Source organism: Microcaecilia unicolor, chromosome 7 (genome assembly GCF_901765095.1).
Source record: "Microcaecilia unicolor chromosome 7, aMicUni1.1, whole genome shotgun sequence".
In the NCBI taxonomy this organism is placed as follows: Eukaryota; Metazoa; Chordata; class Amphibia; order Gymnophiona; family Siphonopidae; genus Microcaecilia; species Microcaecilia unicolor.
In genome coordinates, this window is record NC_044037.1 from 308461201 (window position 1) to 308482166 (window position 20966).

The 20966-nt window shown below is 45.6% G+C and overlaps 1 protein-coding gene across 2 annotated transcripts in view; it reads left to right on the forward strand.

The window, feature by feature from the left end:
* GLB1L (galactosidase beta 1 like) overlaps positions 1–20966 on the forward strand; it is a 194939-nt gene that overhangs the window by 37325 nt on the left and 136648 nt on the right. For both annotated transcript variants that reach the window (XM_030208753.1, XM_030208752.1), the window contains exons 5-6: positions 14874–15040; positions 15703–15853. In XM_030208753.1, the coding sequence (XP_030064613.1) occupies positions 14874–15040; positions 15703–15853 (318 nt within the window). The remainder of the gene's footprint in view (positions 1–14873; positions 15041–15702; positions 15854–20966) is intronic.

Consider the following 20966-nt stretch of genomic DNA (forward strand, 5'->3'; position numbering starts at 1 on the left):
CCCGCTTAAAGTTAAGGGCAGTCCCTCCCATATTGCTAATCTATGCCGCGTATATTGCAGTAACTGGTCAATATTCTGTCTATATAAGCTACTCATATCACTTGTCAATGTTATGCCTAAGTATTTAAATTCTTTGTTCGCCCATCTCAATGGGAACCTACCCTCCCATTTCTCCTTTACCCGAGTTGTTGTGGGCAATCCCTCTGACTTTTGAAAATTCAATTTAAATCCCGAAAAGGCCCCATATTCTTCAAAAACCTCCATCAATACCGGCAACGATCTCTCCGGTTTAGCTAGGTGAACCAAAAGGTCATCGGCGAACGCCGATATCTTAAATTCTCTGGTTCCCAGATTTATACCTTCAATCTCAGGGTTACTCATGATGTCTCTAATCAACGGGTCTAGCGTTATAGCAAACAGTAAGGGAGACAGAGGGCATCCCTGTCTGGTACCTCTATTAATTACAAAATTTCGAGAGTATGCTCCGTTAACCAGCACTCTCGCCATAGGATTCTTATATAATATAGATATTGCTTGTGTAAAGTACCCTTCAAATCCGTACGCTCTTAGTGAAGCAAACAAGAACTCCCACTCTACTCGATCAAACGCCTTTTCGGCGTCGAAACTGATCAATAAGGATTCTCCACCCCCTCTGCGCACATTCTCTATTGATGCCAGTATCAGTCTAATATTTTTCCCACTCTGTCTCCCCTGTATAAATCCCACCTGAGGGGTCGCCACTATGCTTGGTAGCACTTTTGCCAATCTTGAGGCCAGAATTTTAGCTAGCAACTTAGCTTCATAACTAATCAGTGAGATTGGTCTATATGAGTCTGGTATGGTCGGATCTCTCTCAGGTTTTGGGAACACCACAATATCCGCTAATCGCAGAGATCGTGGAAGTTCACCTAATTCGACTGATCTATTAAAGAACTTTGTTAACGGGCCTCCTATGTCCTGCATTAGAATTTTATAGAATTCAGCCCTATAGCCATCTGGTCCCGCCGCTTTATGCAAGGCACTGGCTTTAATTTCTTTGAGGACCTCCTCCGTCTCAATCGGTTTATTTAGCTCCCTCTGCTGTTGTTCTGAGATCTTCGTCTTATTAATATTTTCTAAATATATATCAGGGTCTAGATCATCGTCATCATTTTTGGCATATAGCCTGGCGTAATAATCTTTAAATACATCTCTTATCTCTGTGTCATTATGCACTAGGTTCCCCCTCTGTGTCTTGATCCCCAACACTCTCCTCTGCCCCTTCATCTTCCTCACCAGCCCTGCCATGAGTTTCCCGGGTTTATTCCCAAATCTATGCAATTGATATTTATAATATTCAACAGATTTTCTGGCTCGCTGATGTATCAGTTCATTTAAATTTACCTGAGTAGCTAATAGTTGCTCTCGGATATGATTTGCTACCCCTTGTCCGTATGCCCTCCTCAATTGCACCAACTGCTCCCCCAATCTAATGATCTCTCGATCTCTTTGTTTTTTCTTTCTGACACTGTATGCTATGATCTCACCTCTTAACACAGCTTTCCCAGCCTCCCAGAACAATATTGATGTATCCCTATGTGACTCATTATTTAGTTCATATTCTTCCCACTTTCTCCTAATAAATTGCCTAAAATCCTGATCATAATACAGATCTAAGGGGAATATCCATCTGAACTCTCTGCTTTGCGAATTCAGATCTTTAAACTCAATCGATATTGCCGCATGATCCGAAATTATCGTGGGATCTATTGTTGCCTCTAAGATGTCTGCAAAGCTGTCTTCATCTATCAGTATGTAGTCTATTCGCGATTGCGTGTGGTGAGCTCTAGAATAGTGCGTAAAATCTTTAGTAGTAGGGTTAAGAACCCGCCACACATCAACCACTCCCACAGCCCCACATATCAAATTGATACCTTTATCTATCCCTCCCATCGCACCTGCTATATGATGTGATTTATCTATGGTGGGATCAGCTACTACATTGAAATCACCCCCAATTATCTTCTTCGACACATTAAATTGCTGTATCTTGCCTATAAGAGAATGGAAGAATTTCTTACTATACACATTAGGGGCATATATGTTGCTAATGAGGTAGGTAGTGTTATTCACCTTGACCTGTGCCAGAATATATCTCCCTTCGGCATCCATACATGTCTGCCCCACCTCGACCTGGAGTGATTTATGGAACAATATCACTACCCCAGCCTTCTTTCCCACCGCTGGGGTCTCCAGTACTGTTCCCACCCACCAGGTTTTAAGCTTAAGGTGCTCCTGAGACGTCAGATGTGTCTCCTGGAGAAGTGCTATATCCGCTCTTTTCTTTTTAAGACTATGTAATATTTTCTTTCTCTTAATGGGAGATGATATACCCCCCACATTCCAAGAGTATATCCTTAATCCCATCAGTCTCCTAAGTCTCGCTTATGCATCCGCCACTGTTCCACATTCACATAAGAGCAGTCGCGGTGTCCCAGCAGCACCACTCCCGCTGTTTGTACAAGCAGCCACTCCTCATTCAACTCACTCATATTTCTCTTCTGACTCCATATGTCTAATTGAGGTTCTGTTAACCTAATTTTATGTATCCCCCTATCTCTCCTCCCCCCCCCTCTCTCCCCCCCCGCCCCTATCCTTCAATGCCTCCCTCCCTCCCTCCTGTTCCTAGAACTAGTCACTTATTAACCCCTACACTCACCCTGCCGTGATTATTAACCCCTCTAACTCTTCCCAGTCTTAACCACCAACTTATTCACAAATTCACTTAACATTTTCGTATACCAGTCTTTGATCATCTGCTTCCACCACATCCTAGCAATGGTTCAGCACCCTGTGCTGTGATTCAGTTCTGTATATTCTTTCGGTCTCATATTGCGTTCCGCCTCTCCATACACATACGACCCTTGCAATTCCATATTATATTCCACAGTCCATGTCTGATTCCTCTGTTGTATATATATATCAAATCGTCTACAATATCCCATATATTCAAGCATTGATCAGGGCGTAGCTGAATCTCTGTTTCATCCTTCAATGTTCCATCCTAGAGAAATCAAAAAAAAATTTTTCCGGGGAGGATTCCCCATAGCAAATTAGTTTCAAGTAAGCCCCCGTCTTGTAGAGCTCCCTCAAATGCTTCTGTAGTTATATCCTTCCCATTAGAGGATCTGTTCTCCACCATGTTGTTGAATGTATGTTTTAGCTGCTTCAACTGTGTCCAAAAATTTTGTAACTCCATTTAGCGTGAGACGCAGCTTAGCCGGATACAAGAGCGCAAATTTTATTTTTTTATTGAAAAGGTCCGTACATAAAGGGGCAAAGGACTTCCTCCTCGCCTGCACCTGCTGAGAATAATCCTGAAAACAAAGGATCTTCTTATCTTGGTAGGTGAGAGTTTTGCCTCCTCTTATCGCTTCCAGAATTTGTTGTTTATGCCGAAAGTTCAGAGCTTTTAGTATGACTACGCGCGGCCTGTTCTCAGGCTGTCTCGGAGGTCCAACTCTATGGGCTCGTTCAATACAAAAACTCTGTAATTTGTCCTCTATATGTAATGATTTCGGCAACCAATCCTCCAAAAAGGTAGGCAAATCTTTATCGATAAGCGATTCTGGCAAGCCAACCAAACGCAGGTTGTTTCGCCTGCTCCTATTTTCCAAGTCATCGATCTTTGTCTCCAGATCCTGTACTTTCCTCTCCAGTTTCTTGTTGATCTCCTTCTGCGCCCCCACCGTCTCCTCCAACTCTGTAATCCGCTGTAATCCTTCATCTAGCTCCATATTTATACTGTCTATACGCTCATGAGCCTCCTCCGCCCTATCGAGCAATTGCTGAAGCTTTTTGTCCAAAGCGGCCTCGACCGCCGCTGTAACCTCGGCCGTGATCTCCGTCAGCCATGCGGAGCCCACCGCTAATTCGCCAGGGTCTCGCTGGTCGGCCATCTTGGTTTCTGGCGGTTTCGATTTGTCTCGCTCTTTTCTCACTGATTTCGCTGCCATTCTCGATTTCTTCACTCAGTCTCTACTTGCCAATCGCTTTCCCACCTTTTAAGTTCAAAATTGTGGCGTTTCGCTCCCTGGGTAAGTCAAATTATCTGATTTCCGGGTGAGTGTGCGCGGAGCTTAGCTTTCCAGCGTCAGCCCCGCACCATGGCGTCACGTGACCTTTACTTTATTTATTTTTTGTCTATTAGATTGTAAGCTCTTTGAGCAGGGACTGTCTTTCTTCTATGTTTGTGCAGCGCTGCGTATGCCTTGTAGCGCTATAGAAATGCTAAATAGTTGTCAGGTTCTCAGGTTCAGAGCCCGCGGGGCCGGGCTCTGGAGCAAACGTGAGCCCTTGGGCTGCTGACAAGGAGCGACAGCAGCAGGCAAAACCCACCAACCAATGCTGGGCAAGCACACCGGCACCGGCAGGGACTGCAGGCACCGCCCAGTGAGCCAGAACACATGGACTGGAATCCCCCGGACTGGAGGACACAGAACTGGAACACTGGACTGCAATCCCCCGGACTGGAACACACACCGGACCGGAACACACTGGACTGGAGCACACCAGACTGGAACACCCTGGACTGGTCCCCCGGACTGGAGGACACAGGACCGGAACACGGGACTGGAGCACACTGGACTGGTCCAACAGCTTCACCTGTACTTAGCTACTAAACCCCCCAAGAGTTGAGCTCCTGGGTTCGAGTAGCCGACAGGACTTACTGGATACCGGATGACATAGGGACCAGGACTGGAAACAGAAGTGCTCCTAAACCTAAACTGATCTACTTGCTCCCAAGCCCTAAACCAGCAGGAGTGTTCCTAACAGTAAACTGACAAAAGGACTTCCTAAGCCCTATACTAAACAGGAGCTCCTAAGCCCTGCTCAAGAAAGGGACTTCCTAAGCCCTAAACTAACAGAGCAGGGTACTAAATACAAAGCTAACACAGGTGCTACTAAGCACCAAGCTACAAGCAGAGCTTTACACTAATAAGCTAAACACAAAACTAAACCAGCTACCTAAGCACTGCTCTAGCAAGCTAGATACAACTAACAAGGTGCTTCCTAAGCACTACTCTGGCAAGCAACCAGAAGAGCTCCTAGCACTAAAAGGGAAGACAGGGGAGCCACAAGGAAAAAGAAGGGAAGCTAACACATAAGCCAAAGTGATTCTAAATCACCAAACACCAACAGCAAAGACTGCAATGCTACCAATAGCACAAACACCAGAAGTACTTCTAACAGCAAACTCTGCAGTGTTCCTAACAACACCAAACCCTGAAGTACTTCTATCAGCAACAGAGCTTCCAAAGCCCTACACACAGCAATGCTTCCAAAACCAAGAGGGAAAAGCAGGGAACCAAAGGGAAAAGCAGGAAAGCTAAACACATAGACACCAGTGCACACTGCACTAACACTAACCTGGACCTTAGCAAAAGCAAGCAGGGACCCTAGACACAATGTCAGAAGTGCACACTGCACCACCCTACCTAAAGCAAACACAACTGATGCAAAGGCCCTGAAGGAAACAACACCACTTCCTTTTCAAGGCCCTCCCTGATGATGTCACACTCCCTAGACCTAGGCAAAAGCACACTGACCCAGAGAGGCCCAACCCACACCAATGCAAAACCGTGAAACACTTGAAGCCAGTACACCCAAAGAGAGTTAGAACAATTCAAGCAACACACACACAGGTGCAGTAGTAAAGTAAAACAATTAACCCCATGCTGCTGGAAGCTGCCAGCACAGAGAGACAGAGCCAGCTCAGAAAGGACAGAGAAAAGAAACAGAAGCCAGCTAAGAAGCTGACCCCCAGGAAAGAGGTAAGTTTGAGAGGGGTTCAAACCCCAATCATAACAGCACCTCCCCCTCAAGGCTCCCGTGTCCCCACGGGAGCTCCAGGTCTCAAAAGACAATTTAGGTCTCCATGGGTAGCTGTGATGAAATCTCCCAATGGGTTTCACAACATAAATCTGGGCGGCTGGGCAGGACGTGACAAGTACATCTTGAACTAGGAAACCAGAATGGATTTGGCCGCCATGAGGCTCTTTAGAACGGCTGCTAGGCAGGATCAGAGTCTTGGATGCAACAAGTGGAGTTCTATTCAACAGGAACCATCTCCTGAAGGAGTCCACAACTTCCTTGACTTCCTGGCACTCCACTGTAGCAGCCAGAACTGGGCTAGAGCCCACACCCATCCTGGAATCTAAAGCCGGACAGGAACTCGAACAGGACTTCAGACTGGACCTTGCCTCTTGGCTGGAGCTGGAACTCAGGAGGGGTTCAACGTCTTGGTTGAAGTGGGAACTCAGAGTAGACTCAGCATCTTGCCTGAGACTGCAACCTGATCCGGCCTCAGCCTCTTGGCCGGAACTGCCACTCAATTCGGACTCAGCCTCTTGGCTGGACTCGGTACTCAACGTAGACTCAGCATCTCGGCTGGCACTGGGACTTACTCCGGACTCAGCATCTTGGCCGGAACTGCAACTTGACCCGGACTCAGCCTCTTGACCGGGACTGCAACTTGACCCAGACTCAGCATCTTGCCTGGGACTGGAACTCCAACTTGACCCAGACTCAGCATCTTGCCTGGGACTGGAACTCCAACTTGACCCAGACTCAGCATCTTGGCTGGGACCGCAACTCTCACCGGACTCAGCATCTTGGCCGGGACTGCAACTTGACCCGGACTCAGCATCTTGCCTGGGACTGTAACTCAATTCTGATTCGGCATCTCGGCTGAACTCTGCACTCGGTGCAGACTCAGCACTCATCGTGGACTCGTCATCTTGGCTGGGCTCTGCACTCGGTGTAGACTCAGCACTCATCGTGGACTCAGTATCTCGGCTGGCCTCTGCACTCAGTGCAGACTCAGCACTCATCATGGACTCATCACTCGGTGTAGACTCAGCATCCCGGCTGGGACTGCAACTCGATCCAGACTCAGCATCTTGACTGGAACTCCAACTCGATCCAGACTCAGCATCTTGATTGGAACTGCAACTCGATCCAGACTCAGCATCTTGACTGGAACTACAACTCGAACCAGACTCAGCATCTTGACTGGAACTCCAACTCGATCCAGACTCAGCATCTTGACTGGAACTGCAACTCGATCCAGACTCAGCATCTTGATTGGAACTCCAACTCGATCCAGACTCAGCATCTTGACTGGAACTACAACTCTCAGCATCTTGACTGGAACTGCAACTCGATCCAGACTTAGCATCTTGACTGGAACTACAACTCGATCCAGACTCAGCATTCATCATGGACTCATCACTCAGTGTAGACTCAGCATCCTGGCTGGGACTGCAACTCGATCCATACTCAGCATCTTGACTGGAACTACCACTCGATCCAGACTCAGCATCTTGACTGGAACTGCAACTCGATCCAGACTCAGCATCTTGACTGCCAATGCTGCAACTCGCTCCGGACTCAGCATCTCGGCTGCCACTGCTGCCACTCGATCCAGACTCAGCATCTTGGCAGGCAAAGCCCTTCAGGCTGGACTCAGAAGTTTGGCGGGAAAAATCAGGAAGCCACCTTCTTTCAGCTTGGGCTTCCGGAGTATCCCGCAGGGCTGGATCCGAGAGAAGCTGGAAGCGATAAAAGAAGAGCTTGGTAGAAGGGTCAATAGCAGAAACTGGGTTCTCTTCGAACCCAAGCCAGGAGACACGCCTTCTCTCCGCTGCAGCTTCAGGAGTATTCTTCAAGGCTGGATCAGACAAAAGTGCAACTCGGTAATCAAGGAGCGTCAGAAACGGATCCAGATCAAAAATGGGGTTGGAACTGGGATCCACACTGGTACTAGGAGACTCCGTAGACAGCGCCACTTGAACTGGACGCAGAGACTTGGCTTGACGTGCTGCTTGGACTGGAATCGGAGACTCGGTCAGAAGCACCCCTCGGACTGGACTCAGAGGCTTGAGTGGAAGCGCCACCTGAACTGGGATCGGAGGCTCGGTCAGCAGCGTCCCTCGGACTGGACTCTGAAGCTTGGCTGGATGTGCTGCTCGGACTGGATTCAGAGGCTTGTCTGGGCGCGCTGCTTGAACGGGACTGGACCCCTGCTGGGCCCAGAGCGTGGAATTCCCAAGACGACTCCTCTCAGCGACAGCTTCAGGAGTATCCCACAAAGCTGGATTCAAGACCAGGCTGCGGCGATATTCAGCGAGCGTGATAAAAGGGTCCATATCTGAAACTGGGTTTTCAGCGATTCCAAGCCACCGGACACGTTTTCTCTCAGCTGCCGCTTCAGGAGTCTTCTTCAAAACAGGATGAGACAAAAGTTTCCCACGATACTGACGAAGAGTCATAGAAGGATCAAGAACAACGATGGAGCTGGACCCCAGCTGGGTCAGCTGGGCGGGGGTTCTTGCCGGGCTCATGGCCTTTGCAATCTGTCAGGTTCTCAGGTTCAGAGCCCGCGGGGCCGGGCTCTGGAGCAAACGTGAGCCCTTGGGCTGCTGACAAGGAGCGACAGCAGCAGGCAAAACCCACCAACCAATGCTGGGCAAGCACACCGGCACCGGCAGGGACTGCAGGCACCGCCCAGTGAGCCAGAACACATGGACTGGAATCCCCCGGACTGGAGGACACAGAACTGGAACACTGGACTGCAATCCCCCGGACTGGAACACACACCGGACCGGAACACACTGGACTGGAGCACACCAGACTGGAAACAACCCTGGACTGGTCCCCCGGACTGGAGGACACAGGACCGGAACACGGGACTGGAGCACACTGGACTGGTCCAACAGCTTCACCTGTACTTAGCTACTAAACCCCCCAAGAGTTGAGCTCCTGGGTTCGAGTAGCCGACAGGACTTACTGGATACCGGATGACATAGGGACCAGGACTGGAAACAGAAGTGCTCCTAAACCTAAACTGATCTACTTGCTCCCAAGCCCTAAACCAGCAGGAGTGTTCCTAACAGTAAACTGACAAAAGGACTTCCTAAGCCCTATACTAAACAGGAGCTCCTAAGCCCTGCTCAAGAAAGGGACTTCCTAAGCCCTAAACTAACAGAGCAGGGTACTAAATACAAAGCTAACACAGGTGCTACTAAGCACCAAGCTACAAGCAGAGCTTTACACTAATAAGCTAAACACAAAACTAAACCAGCTACCTAAGCACTGCTCTAGCAAGCTAGATACAACTAACAAGGTGCTTCCTAGCACTACTCTGGCAAGCAACCAGAAGAGCTCCTAGCACTAAAAGGGAAGACAGGGGAGCCACAAGGAAAAAGAAGGGAAGCTAACACATAAGCCAAAAGTGATTCTAAATCACCAAACACCAACAGCAAAGACTGCAATGCTACCAATAGCACAAACACCAGAAGTACTTCTAACAGCAAACTCTGCAGTGTTCCTAACAACACCAAACCCTGAAGTACTTCTATCAGCAACAGAGCTTCCAAAGCCCTACACACAGCAATGCTTCCAAAACCAAGAGGGAAAAGCAGGGGAACCAAAGGGAAAAGCAGGAAAGCTAAACACATAGACACCAGTGCACACTGCACTAACACTAACCTGGACCTTAGCAAAAGCAAGCAGGGACCCTAGACACAATGTCAGAAGTGCACACTGCACCACCCTACCTAAAGCAAACACAACTGATGCAAAGGCCCTGAAGGAAACAACACCACTTCCTTTTCAAGGCCCTCCCTGATGATGTCACACTCCCTAGACCTAGGCAAAAGCACACTGACCCAGAGAGGCCCAACCCACACCAATGCAAAACCGTGAAACACTTGAAGCCAGTACACCCAAAGAGAGTTAGAACAATTCAAGCAACACACACACAGGTGCAGTAGTAAAGTAAAACAATTAACCCCATGCTGCTGGAAGCTGCCAGCACAGAGAGACAGAGCCAGCTCAGAAAGGACAGAGAAAAGAAACAGAAGCCAGCTAAGAAGCTGACCCCCAGGAAAGAGGTAAGTTTGAGAGGGGTTCAAACCCCAATCATAACAATAGTAGTAGTAGTAGTAAGTCTTCTTACTCGTAAACAAACCACTAAATACTACACCAGTTACTTCTAACAACATAGACACCCCCATCAGCAACCAATCTTGAGAATTACTTTAAGGAAAAAATTATAAAGCTCCGACTCATGATACCTACCAACATAACTGACTACACAAACCTCCTTGAATGTCTTGACCCAATACCTGGGGAATACCCAGCAGACCGATCATGGACCAAGTTTGACATGCTCTCGTTCAATTACATCTCACAAGCGCTCGGAAGATACGCCAAGTCACAATGCAAATTAGACATTTGCCCTACTAGCCTTATAAGATCTGCCCCTAAACAATTCAAAACAGACCTCACGAAACACTTAAACTACAGGCTACAAAATGGTCTCTTCCCCACGGATAAAGGAAACATCTTACTTACTCCTCTACCTAAAGACGCTAAGAAAAGCACAATGGACCTAACCCATTATCGCCCAGTAGCATCTATTCCGCTCATAACCAAACTCATGGAGGGCATAGTGACTAAACAACTCACTGAATACCTAAACAAACACTCAATTCTGCACGAAGCTCAATCAGGATTTCGATCGAATCACAGCACTGAAACGGGTCTAGTGTCTGTAATGAACTCATTTAAACACGCAATTGCAACTGAATATCCTCTGGGGATCGCTCATCCCTGCAGTTGATAAGAACTCCCCAGGGAAGGTATGCATAGAAGCAAATAAATAACTTGCTGACTCAGTTAGGTCATTTGTATGGTACCATAAATATACACATGCAATTAAACCAAGAGAAATATAAAATAAAAACAGGTCACCTGTAATAGAAACAGAAACATCAAACCAACACATATACAGAGAAATGGTTTCTGGATACTAAATAAGGAGCTGTGTTTTCTAGGTACGCGTAGTCATGGTCGTGAACAGACGGCTGCGTAATAGCCGCATTGCCCGAACTTGAGCTCGGGGCAGATGATGTGGTGGTTGAGAACACTGGAAGGCATAATGGCCATATTGCTGGCAGCGATAACACTGGACATTGGCATAAAATAAACTGTAAAGTTATGTTGGGAGCTGTGTATGGAAACAAAATATAGACACTAAACAAGACATGATACTTCTATATACTATAATAAGAGTAACAGGGGATAACCATAAATGTTACTGAAACACCGATTTCAACAAAAGGCAAGAAAGGCATTGTAACATGTGTAGTCCGGAGCTATACCCCTAGAATAAATGAAATAAAGGTAAATACATAGCCCCTACGTCTTGCCCCATCCTTGGCCACCTTTAAATCTAGACTGAAAGCCCACCTCTTTAACATTGCTTTTGACTCGTAACCACTTGTAACCACTCACCTCCACCTACCCTCCTCTCTTCCTTCCCGTTCACATTAATTGATTTGATTTGCTTATTTTTTTTATTTTTTGTCTATTAGATTGTAAGCTCTTTGAGCGGGGACTGTCTTTCTTCTATGTTTGTGCAGCGCTGCGTATGTCTTGTAGCGCTATAGAAATGCTAAATAGTAGTAGTAGTAGTAGCAGTCACCCTGAGTGAGAAGGGAGCCCAGGATATTGAGGTTGGTGGTTGCAAGGTGTTGGGAGAAAACTCGCCAGAGTCCTGCTCAGAAGCCTGGGGCCAGTGAGGCCGGGTGGAGGGCAGGAGGAGCACACATCCTTACAAGCTGCTCAGAAGCAGAGTACTAGGAAGCTGGGCAGAGAGCATGTGAGCCTGGACAAGAGCCACTAGAGGGCCTCAGCACACAATACATAACATTCTATTTGTTTCCTTAGCCGCAGCAGCACACTGAGCAGAACGTTTCAATGTATCATCAACGATGACACCTAGATCCCTTTCTTGGTCCGTGACTCCTAACGTGGAACCTTGCATGACGTAGCTATAATTCGGGTTCCTCTTTCCCACATGCATCACTTTGCACTTGCTCACATTAAACGTCATCTGCCATTTAGACTCTCAGTTTCCCAGTCTCATAAGGTCCTCTTGTAATTTTTCACAATCCTCCCGCGATTTAACGACTTTGAATTATTGTGTGTCATCAGTAAATTTAATTACCTCACTAGTTACTCCATCTCTAGGTCATTTATAAATATGATAAAAAGCAGCGGTCCGAGCACAGACCCCTGGGGAACCCCACTAACTACCCTTCTGCATCGAGAATACTGACCATTTAACCCTACTCTCTGTTTTCTATCTTTTAACCAATTTTTAATCCACAATAGAACACTACCTCCTATCCCATGACCTCCAGTTTTCTCTGGAGTCTTTCATGAGGTACTTTGTCAAATGCCTTCTGAAAATCCAGATACACAATATCAACCGGCTCCCTTTATCCACATGTTTGTTCACCCCTTCAAAGAAATGTAGTAGATTGGTGAGGCAAGATTTCCCTTCACTAAATCCATGTTGATTTTGTATCATTAATCCATGCTTTTGAATATGCTCTGTAATTTTGTTCTTAATAAGTCTCTACCATTTTGCCCGGCACCAACGTCAGACTCACCGGTCTATAATTTCCCGGATCTCCTCTGGAACCTTTTTTAAAAAATCGGCGTTACATTGGCCACCCTCCAATCTTCCGGTACCACGCTCGATTTTAAGGATAAATTACATATTACTAACAATAACATACATAGTAACATAGTAGATGACAACAGAAAAAGACCTGCATGGTCCATCCAGTCTGCTCAACAAGATAAACCCATATGTGCTACTTTTTGTGTATACCTTACCTTGATTTGTATCTGCCATTTTCAAGGCACAGACCATAAAAGTCTTGCCCAGCACTAGCCCCGCCTCCCAACCACCAGCCCTGCCTCCCAACCACCTGCTCTGCCACCCAATCTTGGCTAAGCTTCTGAGGATCCATTCCTTCTGAACAGGATTCTTTTATGTTTATCCCACACATATTTGAATTCTGTTACCGTTTTCATCTCCACCATCTCCCGCGGGAGGGTATTCCAAGTATCCACCACTCTTTCCTTGAAAAAGTACTTCCTGACATTTTTCTTGAGTCTGCCCCCCTTCAATCTCATTTCATGTCCTCTAGTTCTATTGCCTTTCCATCTCCGGAAAAGGTTCATTTGCGGATTAATACCTTTCAAATATTTGAACATCTGTATCATATCACCCCTGTTTCTCCTTTCCTCCAGGATATACATGTTCAGGTCAGCAAGTCTCTCCTCATACGTCTTGTAACGCAAATCCCATACCATTCTTGTAGCTTTTCTTTGCACCGCTTCAATTCTTTTTACATACTTAACAAGATATGGCCTCCAAAACTGAACACAATACTCCAGGTGGGGCATTAAAACCTCTTTTCTTCTGCTGGTCACACCTCTCTCTATACAGCCTAGGAACCTTCTAGATACGGCCACCGCCTTGTCACACTGTTTCGTCGCCTTCAGATCCTCAGATACTATCACCCCAAGATCCCTCTTCCCGTCCGTACATATTAGACTCTCACCGCCTAACACATACGTCTCCCGTGCATCACTTTGCATTTCTTCGTATTGAATTTTAATTGCCAAACGTTAGACCATTCTTCTAGCTTCTGCAGATCCTTTTTTATGTTTTCCACTCCCTCCGGGGTGTCCACTCTGTTACAAATCTTAGTATCATCCGCAAAAAGGCAAACTTTAACTTCTAACCCTTCGGCAATGTCACTCACAAATATATTAAACAGAATCGGCCCCAGCACTGATCCCTGAGGCACTCCACTATTCACCTTTCCCTCATCCGAGCGAATTCCATTAACTACCACCCTCTGGCGTCTGTCCGTTAACCAGTTCCTAATCCAGTTCACCACGATGGGTCCTATCTTCAGCCCGTTAAGTTTTTTCAAGAGCCTCCTTCGGGGAACCGTGTCAAAAGCTTTGCTGAAATCTAAGTAGATTACATCTATAGCATGTCCCTGATTCAATTCTCCGGTCACCCAGTCAAAGAATTCAATGAGATTCGTTTGGCACGATTTACCTTTGGTAAAACTATGTTGTCTCGGATCTTGCAACTTATTGGCTTCCAGGAAATTCACTATCCTTTCCTTCAGCATCGCTTCCATTACTTTTCCAATAACCGAAGTGAGGCTTACCGGACTGTAGCTTCCAGCTTCTTCCCTATCACCACTTTTGTGAAGAGGGACCGCATCTGCCATTCTCCAATCCCACAGAACCTCTCCCATCTCCAAGGATTTATTAAACAAATCTTTAAGAGGACCCGCCAGAACCTCTCTGAGCTCCTTCAATATCCTGGGGTGGATCCTGTCCAGTCCCACGGCTTTGTCCACCTTTAGCTTTTCAAGCTGTTCATACACAGCTCCGCAAGCTAATTTTTCAGTTATATCAGTACTCTGGGATGAATACCATCCGATCCAGGAGATCTTCTACTCTTCTGTTTGTAGAACTGCCACATTACATCCTCCAGGTTTACAGAGAATTCATTAAGTTTCTCCGACTTGTCAGCTTCGAATACCATTTCTGGCACCGGTATCCCACCCAAATCTTCCTCGGTGAAGACCGAAGCAAAGAATTCATTTAGTCTCTCCGCTACAGCTTCTAAGCTGGAATAAGGTTCCTGCACTGGGCTTAATTGGTAACATCATTCGTGTGTAAAGATTTATGTCCTGCAGTCCTTGGAGAACACAGCTACAAGTCGGTAGCTTTGTTTTTTGGTCAGGTCCTGAGATATATTCTTGGTGAGATAGTGTGGGCTACATTTAGGAGAAGATACATTATTTTCATAAATATATGAGAAATGCTACAGCACTGAGTAGATACGATTGAAGAAATGTTAATTCACTAGATGAAATGGGTTTTTTTTCGTTCTATTCAAACTGTTCAAGATATGCTGAAAGAATTTAATCTCTTGTTTCCAGGCCTCCGAGAAAACATTTGAAATCGATTTTAACAATAACTGTTTTCGGAAGGATGGACAATGTTTCCGCTATGTGTCTGGGAGTATTCATTATTTCCGTGTGCCTCCAGAGTACTGGAAGGACCGCCTGCTCAAGATGTACATGACAGGACTGAATGCTATCCAGGTGTAAGTGAATGTCCATCTGATCCAAGCCATACTATTACAGAAGCAGCATGGTTTCCCTGTGCAGTGGGGGAGAGTCAGTGCCTATTGGTTAGAAGAATGGACAGGAACCAAAAGTCCTGGGATCAGGGTCTGACTTAGGAAACTTTTGTTATCACTCATTATCTCAGGAAGCCTGCTTAGTTGTATATCATTTGCTGTAGAGTACCCTGGTCTAGGGCACAGTATAAATGCAGAAATAATAATAAAAGAGATGCCTAATGGGAAGCTATCATGGGGGTTGAGTTAATAACCCTAGAAAATAGGAGACCTTATATCACCTAGAATCGTTAGTGATTTGTTTATTTATTGCATTTGTATCCCACATTATCCCACCTCTTTGCAGGCTCAATGTGGCTTACAATTCGTCATGGATACTGGAAATAGAAGAGAATATACATTTGGTTTTACAGAGGGTTTTGGATTACATGGTGGTGAAGTACATGGTTGTATTAAAGCAAAAGACATTATAAGACATTCCTATATATATTAAAGATTGTGCAGTTACACGTGTTGATCTTTGTGATATATTGTTTTAAAATAAAATAAATACTGGGATTGTGCTGTCCTATTGTGTGTGAAAAAGATAGAACAGTGTGAAATGCCATATCTTTCTTTTTTATCAGCTATGTGCCTTGGAATTACCATGAGCCCCAGCCTGGTGTTTATAACTTTGAAGGAGACAGGAACATCGAGATCTTTCTGGATCTGGCTGCAGATGTTGGTCTTCTAGTCATTCTGCGGCCAGGGCCTTACATCTGTGCTGAATGGGATATGGTAAGTATGGCTAGGAGATGGGCAGCAACCACTGCAGAAATTTCAGTTGCACCACAGCTGACACGAGAGTCAGGGAGCAGAAATCAATAACAGAGAAAATGCAACGGGATAGATCATGGATCAGGCAGGAGGGCTCACGCTGAATTTGGAGAGAGACTGGAGAGGCACAACTAATGAGGAGGAGAATTTAGAGAGATGAGGATTAGAGGAAATTAATGGGAAAGATGTGTGAGGAAGATAACAGGAAGCTGGAGAAGGAAGGGAAGGAGAAGAGGAAGAGGATGAAAGGAAAGTGTAGCATAAGAGAAACAGAAAAGAAAGAAGCAGAAAATGAGAGAAAAGTAGGGACCAGGATGTGAGAGAGAAGTAGGAACACCAAAAGAAAAGGCTTTAAGAACTTTATTTGCAGTCAGTAAAACCTTTACAAGTTTTAATCCCTTAGTAAAACTATTATTAAAATTATTTTGATAGCATCATTTAATCAGTCATCTTTTATGGAGGTGAAGTCTAGGTTCTGTCATTAATCCAAAGTTAGAAAATAGAAAACAACGAAGCAGATCAATGGAAAATGTAAACAAGCTTTATTAATAAAAATAGTACATAGAGTATACTGCCCGACACAGGCTGTGTTTTGCCCAGCAGGGCTCCGTCAGGGTCTTTGGTGGGTGATGATGGGAACAAAAACAATGACAGAATTCAAAAGGGCATAATATAAACACAGGTAGTCCTCATATAACAAAAGGACGGAATAAAAGTATAGAGAATGTCCACTCAAAGAAAAACTTAAATGATTTTCACACCAAAAAAAGGATAGAGGGGGTAAATACCTGTTTAGCCTTGGATAGGCTGTTTTTTTTTTATTTTTTATTTGTATAGGTACATTTCCGTTTGCTGCATGGGATGGAATTCACAATATTTTATGATTTTATATATTGTTTGTATGTCTGAGATTTTGATCTATGTATTAATTTGTATTATTTTTTGTAATCTGATTATGAATATAATATTTGTAAACCATTCTGGGCGTTATTAGTAGAGCGAGCTAAATGAATGAATAAATCAATAGTACTCTGAAGGTTACTCACTTCAGAATGGAGACCTTGAGATCTGTGATAGCAGTAGTTCTGCTGGGGGAGTTCTTAAAATCCTTGGAACTAAAAGAAGCACATTTTAATACTTCAATTTGGCATCAGATTTTTGAGATTTGTAATACTGGGCAGTCATTTCCAGTTCTGTGCTATGCCCTTAGGCCTCGCCACAGTGCTCAAGACCTTTTCTGAAGTGTTGATGGTGATGATTGCATACTTATATCAAGAAGGGATCAGGGATCACTCTTATCTGGGCCACCATGTAGCAAGAAAGTAAGGAAGTCACTACCAGGGTCTTGCAGCTTTTGAGGTGCCTGGGTGGGATTGTCAGTTTCGTCAAGAGCACATTGGTGCCCACACAGGATCTCAAATACTTGGGGGCAAGGTTCAGCACCAAATTAGGGATAGTATTTCTTCCTCAACATAGGTGCATTGCAGTCTCAAGTTTAGCTGATTCTCAGATGTTCCTTGAGCATGGGACTACATGCAGGTCCTGGGATCAATGGCAGCTAAGATAGACTTTGTGCCTTATGTATGGGCACACATGAGACCTTTGCAATATGCTCTTCTCTCTCATTGGTCACTAACGATGCAGGATTACTATGTTCACCTGCTATGGATGATTCAAGCAAAACACAGTATGAACTGGTGGCTTCAGGACACCAGTGTTTGTTGAGGGATGAGCCGCTATCTTCTGGACTGGCTGCTGGTGACGATGGATAACAGTATGGTTGGGGAGCTCACTGTAAAAACCAGGTGGCACAAGGTCTTTGGACTCATCAGGAAGTGTCCTGGTTGATCAACTGTCTGGAGCTTGGGACAGTTTGTTCAGTGCTTCAATCCTTTCTTAGCTTATAGACACAGTCAGGGAAGCACCAAGAGTGTGCTTGTGGCCAAGGTGGTGACTCTTTTGTTGGATTGAGAAGAGAAGAATCTTCTTTGCCTCTTGCTGGGGTCCATATCTTCCAGGTGGATTTTCTCAGCAGACACACACTCTCAATCTGGGTTAGCAGGAATTGTCCCAAGAAATTTTTCAGCTGATAACATAGCTATGGGGCATGCCATTGATGGATCTAATGGCAACAAAAAAAGAATATCAAAGTTCCATGACTCTGCAGTTGAAGGAAGGAACTAGGATCCAAAGGTCTGAAACAGAGAAACATGACGGCAGATAAAGGCCATATGCAGGCCTGGCCATCACAGACACTTCTGTACTTCTTTCCGCCTCTTCCATTTATAGGTAGGGTAATTTGGAAGATACTCCAGGCTGGCCAAGAAGACCTTAGTTTGCAGATCTGTTTGGTTTATGGGTATATCATTCAATTTGCTTTTCCCAGAAGAGGACCTTTTGTGTCAAGGGCCAGCACTACTGGAAGATCAGGCACCCTTTTGTTCTTATAAGGTCTTGGTTGAGTTTATAGTTTATTAAACTTCCTATACCGCTCAACTGACTTGCAGATCTATGTGGTTTACAATCTAAAGTTAGAACAGCTTAAAAATGAAAGGAACTACATATATTGATAGAACGGGTTTTATACATTCAACAAGAATGAGGCGTAAGGAGATCATTTCTACCTTGCTGCAGGCTAGGATTCAGTACACATCGACAGCATATGCGAGAGTCTGGAGGACCTTTGAGTCTTGGTGTGCTGGTGGTAAGATTTTCCCCCATCTGCTTCTATTGCACATATATTGGTATTTCTGTAAGAAGGTCACTATAAGGTTTGGTGGTAGGTTCCTTGAAAATACAAGTGGCAGCCTTGTCTTGTTATCGAGGCCACATAGAATGTTCTTCAGTTGCCGTTCATTTGGATGTGGTCTGTTTCATCAGAGGAGTATCCCACACATGTCCTCCAGTCTGCAGTTCATTTTCAGAGAGGAATTTGAATCTGGTGTTCAGATCCTTGGGCCTTCCTTTCATCCCAAGAGGGAAGGCCACCTTGAAAGACCTCACCTGTAAGATGCTGTTTTTACTGGCATTTCCTCAGCATGCAGAATATCAGAATTACAAGCTTTATCCTTCAGAGATTCCTTCCTCTGGTTTATGGAGGAGGTAGGGAGTTCTATTAGGAAGGTTTCTTCCTTCCTACCTAAGGTAATTTCTTTGTTTCATATGAACCAGACACCTAGGCTTCCTTCTTTTACAAGAGAAAAGTATAGTCATGAATTTGGATCTTTTGAGGTTGTTGGATGTACATTGCATTCTCCAACGGTGCCTGGAAGTTGACAAACAGATTTAGAAGATCTGTGTCACGGTCGACCCCACGGTCCCTTACCTCCGCATTGGGTCCCGTGTGATGCGCCCCACTGCCTTACATTCTGCTCCCTCCACTGGCCTTCTGACTGCTGTGCATGCTCATTTTGGGGGAGGCTGGATTTGGGTTGACGCTGCTCGGGTCCACCTCATGCTGACATCGCCCTGGGACGCCTTCTGCAGTTACTGCTCTCTGCTTCTTTTGCCTTGCAACAGGTCGTCCTGGTTCCAGTGTCTTGCACAGCATCTGCTTTCAGCCCTGGTTCTAGCTTCCCACACAAGCTTCAACTTCCAGCCTTGGTTTCTGCCTCCAGTCCTGGTTCTGGCTCCAGCACAGCTCCGGCTTCCAGTCCAGGTTCCAGCCCCGGCTTCCAGTTCTGGTTCCAGATCCAGTACAGCTCCTGCCTTCAGTCCTGGTTCCAGTTCCAGCGCAGCTCCTGCTTCCAACCCTGGTTCCCACTCCAGCACAGCCTCAGCTTCCAACACAACTCCGTCTTCTAGCACAACTCCTGCTTCCAGTTCTGGTTTCAGCTCCAGCACAGCTTTGGCTTCAAGCACAACTTCAGCTTCCAGTTCTGGGTACAGCTTTCTGCTTCCCTCTACGCCTTTACTGGAGCAGTCCCTACTTCAGGGTCTCACCCACTTCTGTTCCACCGTGGTTCCACAGCGTTCCAGGGGCTCACTCATCCTAAAACATGAGAAATTGCAAGGCCATGAGTTTGGACAAGTCACTTGCCCTGTGGCTGCTTTAGCAGTTGGCTCTGCAGCTCTAGCAAATGTCTGGTTCTATCCAGAACCTACCTGCTTGTATGAACCGGCTACAGCAACCAACAGTTCCCCAAGGGGCCACTGCTACTGTTCCAGAATCTGACAATCCGGTAGGATTCACTGCCCCCTCTGGTATCCGTGTGGCTCCCCCGCCTAGGTACAATGGCAAGCCAAAGACTTGTAGAGGGTTCATTAATCAATGAACAATCAATCAATAATCTTTTAACTTTAGGCAAGAGACTTTCCGACGGATCGAGCGAGAGTGGCTTTCATTATCTCTCTACTGATGGGCCAAGCACTTGCCTGGGCCTCCCCACTGTGGGAGCTGATGACCCAGCGCTCAACAGTCTCCATGCTTTTTTAGAAGAATTCCGTTGGATGTTTGCTGAACCTGGGAAGGATTCTTCAGCAGCTGCGGAGCTGCTGTGTCTCACGCAGGGGACTCAGACCCTGGGGAGTTATGCCATTCAGTTCCACATGTTGGCCTCTGAAGTACAGTGGAACAACGAAAGTCTGGTAGCAGTGTTTTGGCACAGATTAGCTCCGTCCATTAAGGATGAACTAGCAGGGTGAGATCTTCCCCCTTCTGTGGATGACCTAATTGGTCTCTGTAAGCGGATTGATATCAGACTTCAGGAGTGAGCCTGAGAACTTAACTTTCTTTCTGAGACGCTCTGAGAGAATAGGATATTTCTCTTGGTAAGTGACATTATTTTGCTCTGTGCTTGGTAACTTAAAGGTTGGGTTTAAAAGAGGAATTGTAGGATATTGATAAACACAGTTAGAATTTAAAAGTAAAAAAGAAGAAGGAAACTTTATTAGCTAGTCTCCATATCCTTTTCCTCATAGTTTTAAAACATGAATTATCTGCCACAGCATTAACAGATAAGACTATAGAAGGCGCAGCAGGGCCTAGTTCAGTCCTCATTCCCACCCACCCTCCCCAGCTCCCACCCCTAGCTCAACTCTTCATTTATTTTAATTTCTTTATTTATAATTTTTT